The sequence below is a fragment of the Myiozetetes cayanensis genome, unplaced genomic scaffold (assembly GCF_022539395.1).
Source record: "Myiozetetes cayanensis isolate MyiCay16 unplaced genomic scaffold, myiCay2020 scf14, whole genome shotgun sequence".
In the NCBI taxonomy this organism is placed as follows: Eukaryota; Metazoa; Chordata; class Aves; order Passeriformes; family Tyrannidae; genus Myiozetetes; species Myiozetetes cayanensis.
In genome coordinates, this window is record NW_026087048.1 from 5,130,001 (window position 1) to 5,144,508 (window position 14,508).

General features: G+C 51.8%; 3 protein-coding genes across 8 annotated transcripts in view; 1 reads left to right on the top strand and 2 right to left on the bottom strand.

The window, feature by feature from the left end:
- CSNK1G1 (casein kinase 1 gamma 1) overlaps positions 1-2,506 on the bottom strand; it is a 101,541-nt gene extending 99,035 nt beyond the window's left edge. For all 3 annotated transcript variants that reach the window (XM_050309326.1, XM_050309327.1, XM_050309325.1), the window contains exon 1: positions 2,384-2,506. The gene's annotated coding sequence lies outside the window, so the exon portion shown is untranslated. The remainder of the gene's footprint in view (positions 1-2,383) is intronic.
- Positions 2,507-6,448: 3,942 nt separating this feature from the next.
- On the bottom strand, positions 6,449-9,342 carry PCLAF (PCNA clamp associated factor). The gene is made up of 4 exons (XM_050308997.1): positions 9,267-9,342; positions 9,083-9,160; positions 8,470-8,611; positions 6,449-7,079 (listed from the first exon to the last, which is right to left on the bottom strand). Exons 1-4 carry the CDS (start codon positions 9,310-9,312, stop codon positions 7,022-7,024), a joined length of 324 nt encoding a protein of 107 aa, XP_050164954.1. The 5' UTR covers positions 9,313-9,342; the 3' UTR covers positions 6,449-7,021.
- A 502-nt stretch (positions 9,343-9,844) lies between these two features.
- TRIP4 (thyroid hormone receptor interactor 4) overlaps positions 9,845-14,508 on the top strand; it is a 45,283-nt gene continuing 40,619 nt past the window's right edge. For 2 of the 4 annotated variants that reach the window (XR_007628097.1, XM_050308994.1), the window contains exons 1-4: positions 9,846-10,542; positions 11,359-11,525; positions 11,743-11,879; positions 13,959-14,192. Coding sequence is in view for 3 of the 4 variants with exons in the window: in XM_050308994.1 (XP_050164951.1) it covers positions 10,457-10,542; positions 11,359-11,525; positions 11,743-11,879; positions 13,959-14,192 (624 nt within the window). In the remaining variant the exon portion in view is untranslated. Of the gene's footprint in view, positions 10,543-11,358; positions 11,526-11,742; positions 11,880-13,958; positions 14,193-14,508 lie in introns of all 4 variants that reach the window. The other 2 variants (XM_050308996.1, XM_050308995.1) reach the window with 2 other exon arrangements.

Consider the following 14,508-nt stretch of genomic DNA (forward strand, 5'->3'; position numbering starts at 1 on the left):
AGGCACAAAGGAATTCCCAACACATGGCACAGCATCCCAGAGAGTCCTCCCCTGCCATTCCAGGCCTTGCTCTGCTCAGGGATTAGCTCTGAGCAAACACGTGCAGGGAGGAGGTTGACCGAGAACATGGAACAGAACAACTGCAAGGGTGATGTGTGTGGCTTGGAAATAAGGAGCCAAGAGTTGAGCCAAGCTTCTGAAAGCACCAGCAGAGAGAGGAGCTGATTTTAGGAAGCAACACTGGCACAAACACAGACAGGTACGTACCAGCCACAGATTGTGGGAACCTGGAGTGAGTTTCCAGCCATTGTGGCCAGATAACAGAACTTTCCACACATTAAACACAGCAAGAAGCCCAAACTGGCCCAAACCTGCAAGGACTTTTGGGTAGAAGTTAAAAACATTCAGTCATAGACCTGCAGGAGAAAGCAAAGAGCTGAGCCTCCTTTTCCTCACCACCCAACAGCTCTTAAAAAAATAAGAGGCACCAGCCAAATCCAGAAAAAGTGATTTCAGGGCAGGCGCTGTTTGAAGAAACACTCTAAATAAAAGTTTAGGCCCTTACACAGTGTGTGAGCATAAAGCCCGATTTTATCAAGTCAATAGTCCACAATTTCAGTGGAGTCGGCAAGATTTTTGCCAAAAGGCTGGAATATCAGCAGTGCTGGGATGCTGCTACTTCAACATGGAGAGCAGAGATTTCCCTGGCCAGCTCTCACCTCCATCCTCCATGCTTCCTAAGTACATCCACGGGTTTTTTTTACTGAGAATCATTTTTTTTCTACACACCACAATATTCAAATTCTTTTCTTCTCTGGGCCCAACTTGCCAGTGGTCACTTTCCCGGTCCAACAACTCCTGCTGATATTTATCACTGGTGGCATCTCCAGCTCACGGCTTATTCCAAGAGCTCCAATGTGAACCCAGCTTCATGTGGAGACAACCACTGTGTGCATCTCTCTACAACAGCAACCTCATGAAACCCAAATTCTCCCATCAGTAACACTTTACCACCATAGCAGCACTTCCAAAACTTCAGCCACTTGCAAGCAGCAAGAATCCTTCATGGATTTTGCTGCCTGAATCTCCACAAACTTGTAACTCAAAGGCACTCTCTGTATTTTTTGGAATGTGTCTGTGGGAAACTGCTGCTAATATCTGACAAGAGCTTCTCTTTGGTAAGGACAAATGGGAACAAAGCTCATCATTCCCAGTTCACCCCCTGTCGTCTCCCAGCAGAGACCAAGTTACCAACACAGTAGTGAACCGAGGATACAGAGATGGTTTAGTTGGGTAAATCACAGTGAACAGCTGGGGAGCTGAGAGAAGGAAAAGGCAAGTCCTGAAGAACTTGGGGAGTGGCAGCACAAGCTGGTTACACACAAGCATTAGGTCATTGATAAAAAAAAAAAATCAAGTTTGAGGTCACACCCATGACAGTGGGACTTCAAGCAGGTCACTGTGAGCTCGGTAATGAGAAACAGGGAAAGGAGAAAAACTCCACATGAAGTTGGGACACAGAAGGCAGCTTGACAGATCGCAAGCTTGGAGTCTGCTCACGATGCTTCCTACGAGCTGAATAGTCAGTGTTGAGAAAGGCCGAAGAGGATGGCCAGCAGCAGAGAAACGCTGGGAAGGTAAGAGTCAACCTCATGAGCCAGGTTGTGCTGGTTGCCCCACCCGTTAAAGTGTTGAAGGCGAGGTTGGATGGGGCTTGGAGCAACCCGGTCTACTAGGTGTCCCTGCCCATGGGACAGGGGTGGAATGAGATGGGCTTTAAGGTCCCTTTCAAACCAAACCATCCTGTGATTCCATGACTTGGACAAGACAGCTAAGCCCAGCCCTCAGAGCTCCACACTGTGTCAAGCAGCACCTGGAAATAAAAGATGCCCAGGTGTAGGGGACATATACAACTTCTTCACACAAATAAGTTGCCGATAAACTTCCACTTACACAGAGCACTTCACTTCCTCACACTGGGCATACCACCAGGTTCAGGAGCTCCCAAGGCACCTCCAGCTCCTCCCGCAGCAGATCCCTGTCCCGCACTACTGGCACAGCCCCCCAGCCCCCAAGGGAGGGCTGCCAGACTCCCCCCACTCCAAAATCCCCCCTTTCCATCCCCTGGCCGGCGCCAGCGCACATACCCCGAACCCGCCCCGCTCGCCCACGCCCCAGGAGGAGCTGCGACCCCCGAGGGCCTCCACCCTGCCGGGGGTCCCTCGGGCTGCTCCACGGCGGCTCCTCCGCCCGGCGGAGCCGCTCCCGCCGCACCGGGAGGGCTGGACCGGCGAGCCCGGCGAAGCTTCCGCCGCGACCGGCCTGCCGGGCCACGGCGAACCGACCGCCGGGACTCCGCGGCGCCGCGACCCCTCGCCCGTACCTGCTCCGGCGCTGCGCTCCCCGGGCGGGGCGGGCCGGGCCGGGCTGCGCTGGGCCGGGGCCGCCGCCGCTCTCCCCGCGCCCGCCGCGGCTCCTCCCTCGGCCGCGCTCGACGGGCACGGCCCGACCCGGCAGCGCTCGGCGCCGGCGCCGCCCGCGCGGCTCCGCCCTGAGCCCGCGCGGCTTCCGGGGCACCGCGGCCGCCTGGAGACCGCGTGGCGTTGCCAGGGGGAGGCGGCGGGCGCGGCGGGTCGGCTCAGCGCCACCGGGGCTCAACATCCACCGGGGCTCAGCTCAGCACTCGCCGGGGCTCGGCACAAACGGGCTCAGCATCCTGCGGGGCTCAGAACCGCCCGAGGCTCAGCACCCATTGGGGCTCAGCATCTGCGTGGGCTCAGCTTAGCACTCGCCTGGGGCTCAGCATCCTCCTGAGCTCAGCTCGGTACCTGCCTGAGCTCAGCACACACCTTAGCTCCTCACCCGTCACACTGCAGCCTCGTCCACCCGCTCCTTCTTGGGAGGAAAAACATTCTTCCTGAAACACCTCGCACCTCAAAAATCTCCAGGTTTCCAAGCTTCTAGTAGGAAATATAATGAATATTTGCTGTGAGAGTGGTGAGGCTCTGGCACAGGTTGCCCAGAGAAGCTGGGGCTGCCCCATCCCTGGAAGTGTCTGAGGCCACGTTAGATGGGGCTTGGAGCAACCTGGTCTACTGGAAGGTGTCCCTGCCCACGGCACAGGGGTGGAACGAGTACCTCATATTCCTATGGCCAAGCTTGGAAATTTTCTCCTGGCACCATAATTAACCTGAAAACAAAGCCCAGTTCCAATAAAATTGGTACTATTTCACTTTAGCTTTTTTGCTGACTCTTTTTAAAAAAATACTTATGTGCAATTGGCCAACTCGGGTATAGGTTTAATAAAGGATTAATATTTATTTTTAAACCCTTTAAGTTTTCAATATTAATATCAAAATTAGAATGTCTCAATCCAGCCTGTCCTGGCAGCATCATATCGAACAGCACCCTGAACCTCTGTTCCAGGATGAGCTTATTTTGCTTATTTTTTGTGATATTATTCATGGAAATTAATAATAATGTGGATATCACAACATCCCCCCACCTTTGATCAAAGAGAGAGGCACTTTTGTGATTCAGCTCCAATTTTTTCTGCTCTGAACCATCTGGGCCCTCCAAAGGAGCATCTTAATTCTGAAAAATTATTTACCATCAATTTTAGTCTAGGTAATTCTTTTGCTAAGTCCTATTAAACATGCGGATTCTCATTAGCCCTGTGCTAATCCCTTGGGAGTTTATCCAAAGACTAGCCTGCGTGTGGAATGATACATGAAGGGAGCTCAAAGCTGACCCCAAAACGTTTTGGATGGGTTAGGCCACCCCAACAGAGGTTTTACTCAGCTCCTCATCCCTGACCAAAGACAGGTGAGAATCCAGAACAATTTCCAAGTGCCTTATTAGGAACAGAAATGAAACATCCTGCTTTTCTTCTTGCAACTGCTGCAGCGTCTCCGGTCGGGTTGAAGCAGCTCGTGGCTGGCTGGAGCTGCTGAGCAGGACAATCCCCCTTTGTCTAGGGCAGCAGGAAGGACAATGAAGCTCCTGTTGAGGATCAGGCACAGGGAGGCACCACCCCAACACAACAGCGTGGGCAGGGGGACCCTGCAGACACAGACCTTGAATCCCTCTGGATAACATGCAAAGAGGGAAAAATCAAAGCCCAAGGAAAAACAAAGATTAAAAGGACATTTTTTGGCAGAGGAGGGAGAGCAGAGGATCAATCACATAGAGCAAGAAGGTACCAGGGTCTCATCCCCTCTCCCGATGGAAACAGCCCTGTAATTGCTCAATCCAGCACAGGACTACACATGACCAGGCTTGGAATTACCACAATTAATAGTACTCTGGTGTGAGAGGGAGTCCAGTGTGACTCCCATAATATAAGCAGGCAGCACCTGAATGCAGACTCAGAGTCCACAGCAGGAAGGCTTTATTCTGAGAAGGAGGAAGCAAAAAATCAGAAATATAAATTGGACATTTTCTTTTAGGAAAAGCCTTGGAAGTCAGAAAAAGCAATGCAAACCCCTCGCATGGGGGATGAGGCCCTGAGGTTTGGTGCTGGATTTCCCCTGGTGGGATGAGAGGTCAGCAGCTGCTGGCCCAGCCCCCTCCCCTCCGGCTGCTTCCCCACAGCTTGGACATCTGCTGTCCCCGCCACCCAGCTGCCCCCTGCACCGCTCCAGCAGGAGCAGATCCCTCCTTCCAGCTACATCCAACAGAAGCATGCCATCTGGCCTGGTTCGGACACGAGGAGAGAAGGGGGCTGCCAGGAAAAGCTAAAACCACTCTGGAGCAACAGCAATTTGTGACTATCCCTACTTGGGAAAGCCTTAGGCTATGGGGATGGGAAAGGATGGCGTCTGTCCCATCGCTCTCTCTTGCGCAGACAAAGATGATTTTGCCCCCTAAGCTTTAAATTTCAACATATTAGACCCCTGGGAATTCTTATTTCCTAAACATTTCCATCTCATCTTCTAACACTTTGTGTGCTCACTTTGCAGCTGCTTTTGGAGCACCCGTGAGCTCCTGTGGAAACACATATCCAGTTGTGCCAGCGGTGAACCTCTGAGCTCTCCTTTGTGATGTAGGTGCATACAACATCCCCCAGGAAAAGACTGGATGTGCTCAGCCTGGGTCAAAAAGACCTTCAAGCATGGGCAGGGGGCTCAGCTGAAGACAGTTTATTGCTCATTAGTGCTCTCAAGGCTGCAACATTCTCAAGGTCAGGGGTCAAATAAGTAATTTGGAATATTGACAGAAAACTCCATGTGTTGGGATGGGAATAAAATCTACTAGGGGAGCAGGTTCCCCTCACTGCCCCCTCCTGTCCCTCCAGCACTGCTCTGGGTTTGAGCAGGACACAGGGACTCAACCGGTGACACAGTGCGTGATTTTGCTGATGCCACTTCCTTACCTGGTGAGATAGCACAGACTCTCAGGAAATGAGCAATTCCAGTCTGTCATCCATACATTTATACATTCCCTGCACATTGCCTAAGTAAACAAACTGGTCCCTGGCAGAGCCTTGCCCTGGTCCCTGGCACAGCCTCTGTTCGGAGCTGCAGAGGCTGCTGACACCTATGGTCAGCCTGGGGTATTGATGCTTAAAAGTATTAGAATCACAGACTGGTTTGGATTGAAAGGGACATTAAAGCTCATCCTGTTCCACCCCGTCATGGGCAGGGACACCTTCCACTAGACCAGGTTGCTCCAAGCCCTGTCCAGCCTGGCCTTGAACACTTCTGGGGATGGGGCAGCCCCAGCTTCTCTGGGCAACCTGTGCCAGGGCCTCACCACCCTCCTAGCCAAGAATTCCTTCCCAACCTTCCATCTAACTCTGCCCTCTGGAACAAGAGTGGAGTCAGGATGAGCAGATCTGATCAGAGCCCAATAGTTTTGTCTGTTTCCCAGGCAGTTTCAGAGGAGAAATAGAGACTGAGGATACAGCTAATTTGGAAGGTGAAATGGCCAAAGGAAGAGCCGCCCACAGTGCTGCTGCAGCTGCGGGAGCTGCCACCGGGATGATGTTTTGTGTCATGTCAGGGTAGAAAAGTCTGTGGTTTGTACAGCATGTTACCATGAGCTTATTCCTCTTAACTGACAAAATTTCCAAAAATTTCTATTAAAGAGAAATCACAACTTGCTATTTCTCATTTAACCAACTCAAACTGCTTTTCTGTGACATCCCTCCTTTTTATCCGTGGACTTTTTAGGAAGAGGCTTTGACAGCAGTCACCACTTTCCGCACCATAACCACACCAGGCTGACCTGCTAGAGCTGCCACTAAGTTCCCCTCATGTGCTAAATTTAAATCTCTCAAATTCCCCTTTTCATCCACTCAGTGCTACTCTGATCATTTGTGGAGCTTCTGAGGAAGAGCAGGAGCAGAACTCTCAAGATTAAGACCCATAACAAGAACCCACTCAATTTTTTCCTATAAATTATCCCAAAAGTTGTGTGGGAGCCTCAGGCACTTCACAGTAACAAGTTTAATTTAGTTTTAGCCTTTTATTGCTCTCCAAGTTTTTGGGGTTTTGATTCTTTAGAACAATCCAGTTTGTTTTAATTAAACTCCACCTCTAGTCATAGCAAGTGCCATCTGCCCATCCACCTCCCTGAGGTCTTTCCAAATCCTGTTTCCCATCTTTGGACAAAAAAATCTTCATTAACAGCTTTTTCAATGAAGACTTGGCAGGGGTGTGTGCTCAGAAGACTTCAGTGTATTAAAAAAAAAAGACGATCTGCTTTCTAAAAACAGAACCAAGGTCCTGGACAAGCACAAGGCAATCAGAAGATGAAAGATAAAAGCTGCCTGACATGCAGGAAGCACCGAGGAACTCAAGGAAACCCAGATAAAAAATAAACCAATGATTTACACTGAATGCTAAGTGCCAAAATGTATAAATTAATTTTTCCACAGTGTTCCTGCTGTCTCTCAGACTTTTAGTCCTGTACAACAGCTGAAGGTAAGCCATAACAAATTATAAAAAACTATAAAAGTGTCCAAAAACAGCTCAAATAGGAGGAGCAGTTTATCATGAAAACTGAGGTCAGATCATGTCTACTCCTCCTCAGAGGACTCTCCATCTTCGGCAGGATCTGGTGGGAGGGGTCGAGCTCTGTAAGAAGCATTTCAAAGAACCCAATCAAAGGTTTGAAAGGCCAACAAATCCCTTTTCCCAGAACCTGAGTGACCTAAATGACATTAATTAGCCCCAGACAGCACCTTCAGGCATCAGGACTGACAGAAGCTGCTTTATCCCGAGGGTTACGAGCCCAGATGGATCAGCACAGAGTTTCCTTTCAAATGAGAAAGAAAACATCCCACACCAAAACATCCCAGAGGGTCTCTGTGTGTCCCTGGCCTGGAGGGCCACACACAGGTTCCACACCTTTGTTTGGAAGCTGCATAACTCCCATTTCACACCTGAGTTTCAACCTAACTTACTGACCAAAGAAGTTGTGCAGTTGAGCAAGTACAGCTCTTGCTTCTTCCAGAACACACTGGGAAGCTGCACATTGTTTTGTATGGGGACATTCTGTGTTCTCTTCTTACCACATTTTCTGTTTCACCAAGAGGTAGGATGCATTTAAAAGCTTTTGTTTTCCTGTCCTGCAGGATAATTCCAGGCTGATTCTTATGGGCCCCCCCCCAGGCAATTTAGGAATTTCCATTTGGTAGAAAAATGGAGGTTCAACAGAGAGTTGGAAACAGAGTGTCTGTAAGACAGTATTTTATACTGCCATGTTTTCAGTCAGTAGGGCAGGATACAAGCTAATTTTTAAGGTTTCAGCTTGGAAAAGCAATTCTCTGGCACATGCAAGTGGCTTAGTGCTCTTCTAAGCTTTGTGAAACATCGCTGTGCTCTGTAGGTACACGAAGTTAAGTCTGAGCACTGAGAACTTGCCTAAGCTACCAGTTACCCCACTCATAATCCTCCCCGAGGTCCCTGGAGACAGATGTCGCACTTAGCCGGACTTTGCTGGAAACTAGGATACAGAGGTTTGGAGTTTTGAAAGTTTGTAAACTTTTCAGCAGTCGCCTGCTCCTTCACAAATTGTAGTTTCACAGCAGTCAGGGAGGAACACTAACCACAACTTGTTTCATCCAAGGACACCAACACTCCCCCCTCTCGGGTCCCCAGGAATGTCACTCTCGGAATTTTAGGGAAGTGCCAGGGTTTTGCTGTTTGATATCACACCCCGGACCACTCTCTGATAATCCACATTAGAGCAGCACCACAGAGCCCCAGCTGGCCCATGACAGTTCTGCAAGTGGTTTTTGCTCTCTGCCACACTCCAGGGAGCCTCAATTGTTGTTTTTTTTTTAAAAAAGGAAGTGAACGTTAAGCTTAAGCTTGGCAGAACCAACCCCCAGAATTCCCCAGGCATACTAAAAACTGCCAGTCCACGTTGAGCTTTGTTCAATCCCGTTACCCCACTGGGCGACACTTCTGCACCTCCTCCTCCCCTCTAGTTGTAGGGATTTGTGCCTCCCCCGACACCCACCCTAGGCCGCTGCTCCCGGCCACGGCTCCGTCGGGCGCCCGGTTCTCCTTGGGCGGGAGCTGCAGGAACTCGCCGATGCTTCTCTGCCAGGCGGGGACCGGTCGCACACACACCGGGTTCAGCCCCACGGGGCGCCGGTCACCTGCGGGGAGAGGGTCAGACACCGCGATGGGAGGGAGGGAAGCCGGAAAAGAAGGAAGCAAGGAGGGAGGGAGGGAGAGAAGGAGGGAGGGAAGCAAGGAAAGGAGAGAGGGAAAAAGACAGGAAGAAAAGTGGGAGGGAGAGAGAGAGGGAAGAAGGGAGGAAAGAAGGCGGGAAAAGAAGAGGGGAGGAAGGGAGGAAGGAAGGCAGGGATAAAGGGAGGAGGGGAGGGAGGAAGGGAGGGAGGGAAGAAAGGGGAGAGGGAAGGAGGGAGGAAAGGAGACAGCAAAAGAAGCGAGAGAAGGAGGGAGAGAGGCAGGGAGGGAGAAAAGGAGACAGGAAAAGAAGCGAGAAGGAAGGGATGGAGGGAGGGAGGGAAGGAGGGAGGAAGGAAGAGAGGAAAGGAGGGAGGAAGGGAAGGAGGGGAGGAAGAAAAGGGAAGGGGACGGAAAGGAAAGGAAAAGGGGCTCACCTTTCCTGACCGGCGGCGGCGGTCCCGCGTTGAGGCTGGCGGGGCCCAGCGCCTTCCGGGGAGCGCGGGCGCCCAACACTGCGGGGAGAGCGGGCGGTCAGCAGCGGCAACCGGTACCAAGCCTCTTTCTTCCCCCGTCCCGTCCCGTCCCGTCCCGTCCCCCGTCCCGTCCCCCGTCCCGCACCCTTGCGGAAGGCGCCGCCGCGCTGGTCCGCCCTGGTCCGCACCATGCCGGCTCTGCACGGCCCGCCCAGGCCCCGCCGCGCCCTCAGCCGCCAATGGCAGCGTGGGGGCCGCCCCGTTTTCCGCGGACACCCGCGACCCGCATCCGACATGGGATACTGGGAAGGAATTCTTTCCTATGAGTGGGTGAAGCGCTGTCATAGGTTGCCCAGAGAAGCCCCATCGCTGAAAGTGTCCAAGGCCACGTTGGCTTGGAGCAACCTGGTCTAGGGGAAGGTGTCCCTGCCCATGGCAGGGGGTGGGACTGGATGATCCTTCGCGTCCCTTCTCACCCAAACCATTCCCGGACTCTACGAACAACAAACCCCTGCAGCACTACAGGCTGGGCACAGAGTGGCTGGAGAGCAGCCAGGCAGAAAGGGACCTGGAGGTGCTGACTGACAGGAAGCTGAACATGAGCCAGAGTGTGCCCAGGTGGCCAAGAAGGCCAATGGCATCCTGGCCTGCATCAAGAACAGTGTGGCCAGCAGGAGCAGGGCAGTGATCCTTCCCTTGTACTCAGCACCGGTGAGGCCGCACCTTGACTATTGTGTTCAGTTCCGGGCCCCTCAGTTCAGGAAGGATATTGAGGTGCTGGAGTGAGTCCAGAGAAGAGCAACCAGGCTGGTGAAGGGACCTGAGCACAAGTCCTATGAGGAGAGGCTGAGGGAGCTGGGGTTGTTTAGTCTGGAGAAGAGGAGGCTCAGGGGTGACCTCATCACTCTCTACAACTACCTGAGAGGAGGTTGTAGCCAGGTGGGGATCGGTCTCTTCTCCCAGGCAATCAGCAGTAGGACAAGAAGGCACAGGTTTAAGATCTGCCAGGGGACGTTTAGGTTGGATATTGGGAAGAAGCTCTTTACAGAGAGAGTGATCAGGCATTGGAATGACCTGCCCAGAGAGGTGGTGGATTCACCATCCCTGGAGGTTTTTAAGACGAGGCTGGATGTGGCACTGAGTGCCATGATCTAGTAATCACAGTGGGGTTGGATCAAGGGTTGGACTTGATGATCTCGGAGGTCTCTTCCAACCCAGTTAATTCTAAGATTCTGTGAACGGGCCCGGAACGGTCGCGCCGCGGGTGCGTTGCCGGGGGGAAGGCAAGCGGTGGTTGCCGGGCGGTGCGCTGCCATTTCCCGCCCCCCGCGGAAGATGGCGGCGCCCAGCGCGCTCTTGGCCTGGTGCGTCCAACACCTGCGGGGCGACTTCGGGCTGGACGTGGGCGAGGAGGTGGTGAGGTGAGCGCGACCGGGACCCCCCTGCCCCTCGACACCCCTCCACGGTCCAACACAGAGGGAGCAGGGTGTGTCAGAGTGGCGCTCGAGGGTGTGTGCCCAGGGTTGTCCGTCGGGTGAGAGCACTGGGGGGCGGGAGGTGGCAGGGAGGGGTTTGTGGGGTCACAGAATCACGCACTCAAAGGCCTTTGTTTCCTTGTCCTGTAGGACAGTACCAGGCTGATTCTAATGGGAGGCCGCCCAGGCAGTTTAGGAATATCTGTATTTGGTGGGAAAATGGAGGTTCGGCAGAGAATTCTTGATTGAAAGCAGTGCCTGTAAGACAGCATTTTATACTGCCAGCTTTTCAGTCCGCAGGGCAGCCTACAAGTTTATCTTAGAAAAGCAGTTTAATTGCTGGCACATGGAAGTCACCAGTGCTTCCCTAAGCTTTTCTAGAACATCACTAACAAAGTCTGAGCACTGAGAAGTTGTCTGAACTACCAATTACTCCACCAGTTTTCAGAAACCCCCCTGAGGTCCTTGGAGACAGATGCTGCACTTTTCCAGACTTTTCTGGGAACATTATTTCCATGAGGATACAGAGGTTTGGAGACACACTGTTAACTCTTTAGCAGTTGCCTGCTACTTCACAAACTGGTTTGGGTTGGGAGGGACCTTAAAGCTCATTGCATTCCAACCCCTGCCAGGATCCTACTACAGTCTCCACAAACCTGATCTGAAAAGGAGAGATAAATGATACACCTGTGCCATTAAACTCTTGGATCAGAGCTGGAACAGCAGCCCCTTACCCATGTTTATCCCCTTGCCCCCTCGCAGGTACATCCTGTCCATAACCAACGAGGATGAGATCCGGGAGTACGTCATCGACCTCCTCCAGGGCACCGATGGGAAAAAGAGCTGGTTTGTGGAAGAGTTACTTTCCAGGTGGAGGAAGTCCTCCCAGCTGCCCTCTGAGCCTTTCCCAGCATATTGGAAGAAGGATGGTGAGTGCCACAGGGAAGAAAGAATCAAAGTCTCCAATAAGCTTGTCTGAGTTGTATTTATAAAGAGTCATATGCCATGAACCCCTGCGTGGATAATGGTTTAATTCCTGGTCATGAGGACAGGTTGAAGCCCATTTTTAGTCACTAAGTAGAGTCTGAGGACATCTTTCCCTTGCTGGTGCTCACCCAGCCTCTCTGTGCTTGCACACACTTCCAGAGGCTTCGGAAGTGCCACGGGCTGGAGAGCAAGGGAAGAAGGGGAAACGCAAAGGCAGGAACAAACAGGAGACGCCCGTGTACACCGAGCCCAGCACACACGTGGAGGAAGTGAAAACCCCCCTGGACCTGGCCAAGGTGAGCCTAGTGAGGACACTGGGGTGGTTGGATGTCACTGGGAAGGCTTGGAACCTGAGGTGCAGGAAAAGGAATATCAAACACCAATAAAGGTGGGATTGGAAAGTGGAAATGAGCATTCAGGATGTGTGGGGCTGGCATGCCCAGGTGAGCAATGGCACCTGGCCTGTACCAGCCATAGTGTGGCCACAGGCCCAGGGCAGTGCCTGTCCCCCTGTGCTGGGCACTGCTGAGGCAACACCTCAAATCCTGGGGTCAGTTCTGGGCCCCACACTCCAAGAAAGATATTGAGGGGTTGGAGCATGTCCAGAAAAGGGAATGGGGCTGGGGAAGGGTATGGAGCACCAGGAGTGGCTGAGGGAGCTGGGGGGGCTCAGCCTAGAGAAAAGGAGGCTCAGGGGGACCTTCTGGCTTTCTCCAACTCCTTGACAGGAGAGTGGAGCCAAGTGGGGGTCAGGCTCTGCTCCCAAGGGACAGGATGAGAGGAAACAACCTCAAGCTGTGGCAGGGGAGGTTTAGGTTGGATATTGAGGAAAATTTTTTTGTGGGAAGGCTGGTCAGGCACTGGCACAGGTGGAGTCCCCATCCCTGAAAGTGTTCAAAAGGCACGTGAATGTGGCACTTGGGGATAGGGGTTAGTTGTGGTACATGGCAGTGCTGGGTTACTGGTTGGACTTTGATCTTGTAAGGCTTCTCCAGCCTGAATGATCCTATGATTCTATGATATGCAGTCTGGGGTAAAGCTTGTGTGTGTTTGTCCTTATAAGGGGGAGTAAAATAATCAACAGGTAGCAAATCCATGTCAAGGTGAATTTTGCTCCCCCCAAATGCCTGGATTAGAGAGCAGGTGAAGGAAGTTGAGGCTATAACTGGGAATAAAAAGGATTTCTTTAAAGCAGAGGTCTGATGGTGGGGAACTGAGGAAGCCACCAAGTGGATAGAACATTCCTTCTTGCTGTATTTAAACCTTCCCAGTCATGCTGAATAAACTTGAATTGGCAGCTGAAATATTTCTGAAAGAAACTGCAAAATAAGAGTGCATAAATGCTAAATCTCAAGGAATGTTGCTGTTTTCAAGCAGCACAAGGATGTGGTAGTTGCCTTCCTCTGTGGTAGTCAACTTACTCTTTGTAGCAGCCTGAGAGCTACAAAGTAGCCCTGAGAGGCAGAGATGAACCTGAGTAACGAATGGAACTTGAATTCGTGTTTTTAGATGGAAGTTTTTGGAGCAAGGAGGCTGCAAAGTGTTTGTAAGATAAAACCCTACATTTTTGAATTGGAGAGTTAAAAATGGACAATGGTGGTCCATTGCCCTGCAGTTATCCTCTAATTTAATTAAAAATAAAAAAACAACAGAGAGAGCTCTACCAAGGTCACTTTATCTGGTTTTGGTTTTTTTTCATGGTTGCCCTGTTTTGATTTGGCAGTGGCACTAAAACCAGTCAGGCTTTACTGAAGGGACTGGAAATGCTGCATCACTAGAGTGAAACTCAGGTGAATCACAGAATCAATGAGGCCAAGTCTCAGAAGGAGGAGCAGAGTTTATTTTGCAGCTCAATACTTGAACCTGCTGTGCATGGAAAACCTCTGCTGTGGTTACTGTGCCGGGTGGGACACAGGAAAGCTGCTTTGAGGTGCCCTGGCTGTGAATGCAGTGGCCCTACTGCCACCAATAGCTCTGTGTTGGGACAGGCACACACAGGGTTTCCCAGGGCATTGCCATACTCTAAATAACCCTTGGAAATAAATCTGGAAGTAGCTGAGCTGCTGTTTGGAGCTGTTAAGCCTCTATGAGCTGCTACTGCAGCCTTGATCTGAGCAGCTCCAGCTCACGTAGGCAGCAAACATAAAGTGCATCAGCAACATCCTTGTTCCTTGATTTGTTTGGATTCTTGGAGCTTTTCTGGCAGGCCTGAGCTTGTCTTTCTGTTCAGTGTGGGGTCTGGTCCAAGTTTCCTTGCAGTGAGTCAGAATAACACTTGTGAGTCCCCTGGCCTGCCCAGGGGTCAGTGCTCACTCTCTGCTGCCAGTTTGGCACTTTGAGTACAGTTTATTTGTTTATTTTTTTTGCTTCTCCAGGCCCAGGAGAGCAGCAGTGGTGTCGGCAGCAGTAGCATTTCCTGTAAGAAGAAGCCCAAATATGTCAGCCTGTACACCAAGGAGGGGCAGGACAGGCTGGCCGTGCTCATCCCAGGCCGTCATGCCTGTGAGTGCCTGGGCCAGAAGCACAAGCTCATCAACAACTGCCTGACGTGCGGGCGCATCGTCTGCGCCCAGGAGGGCTCTGGGCCCTGCCTGTTCTGCGGGGCCCTGGTGAGTCCCCAGAGGGATATTTGGACTTGCTTGGACCTGGAGAAGTTTGATGGATTAGCCTCTTAAATAGAAGTTCCTCTAGCAAAGTTTTAAAGCTGGGCAGGAAGGAACCTCTTAGGAGGTTTCCCTCATCATTTGTATCAGTTTGGAGCTTGTCTGGTTTCTGACAGTCTCCTGTGCATCACACCAGTGTCCAAAATATCTGCAAAGCTTCAGCCCCATCCTGGGCACAGCCCTGGTTGCCTTGTCAGGGGCAGGAGCCGCAGCCAGGGCCAGTGTCCTGACTTTTCTTCAATGCTTGTGCAAGATAAGTCCA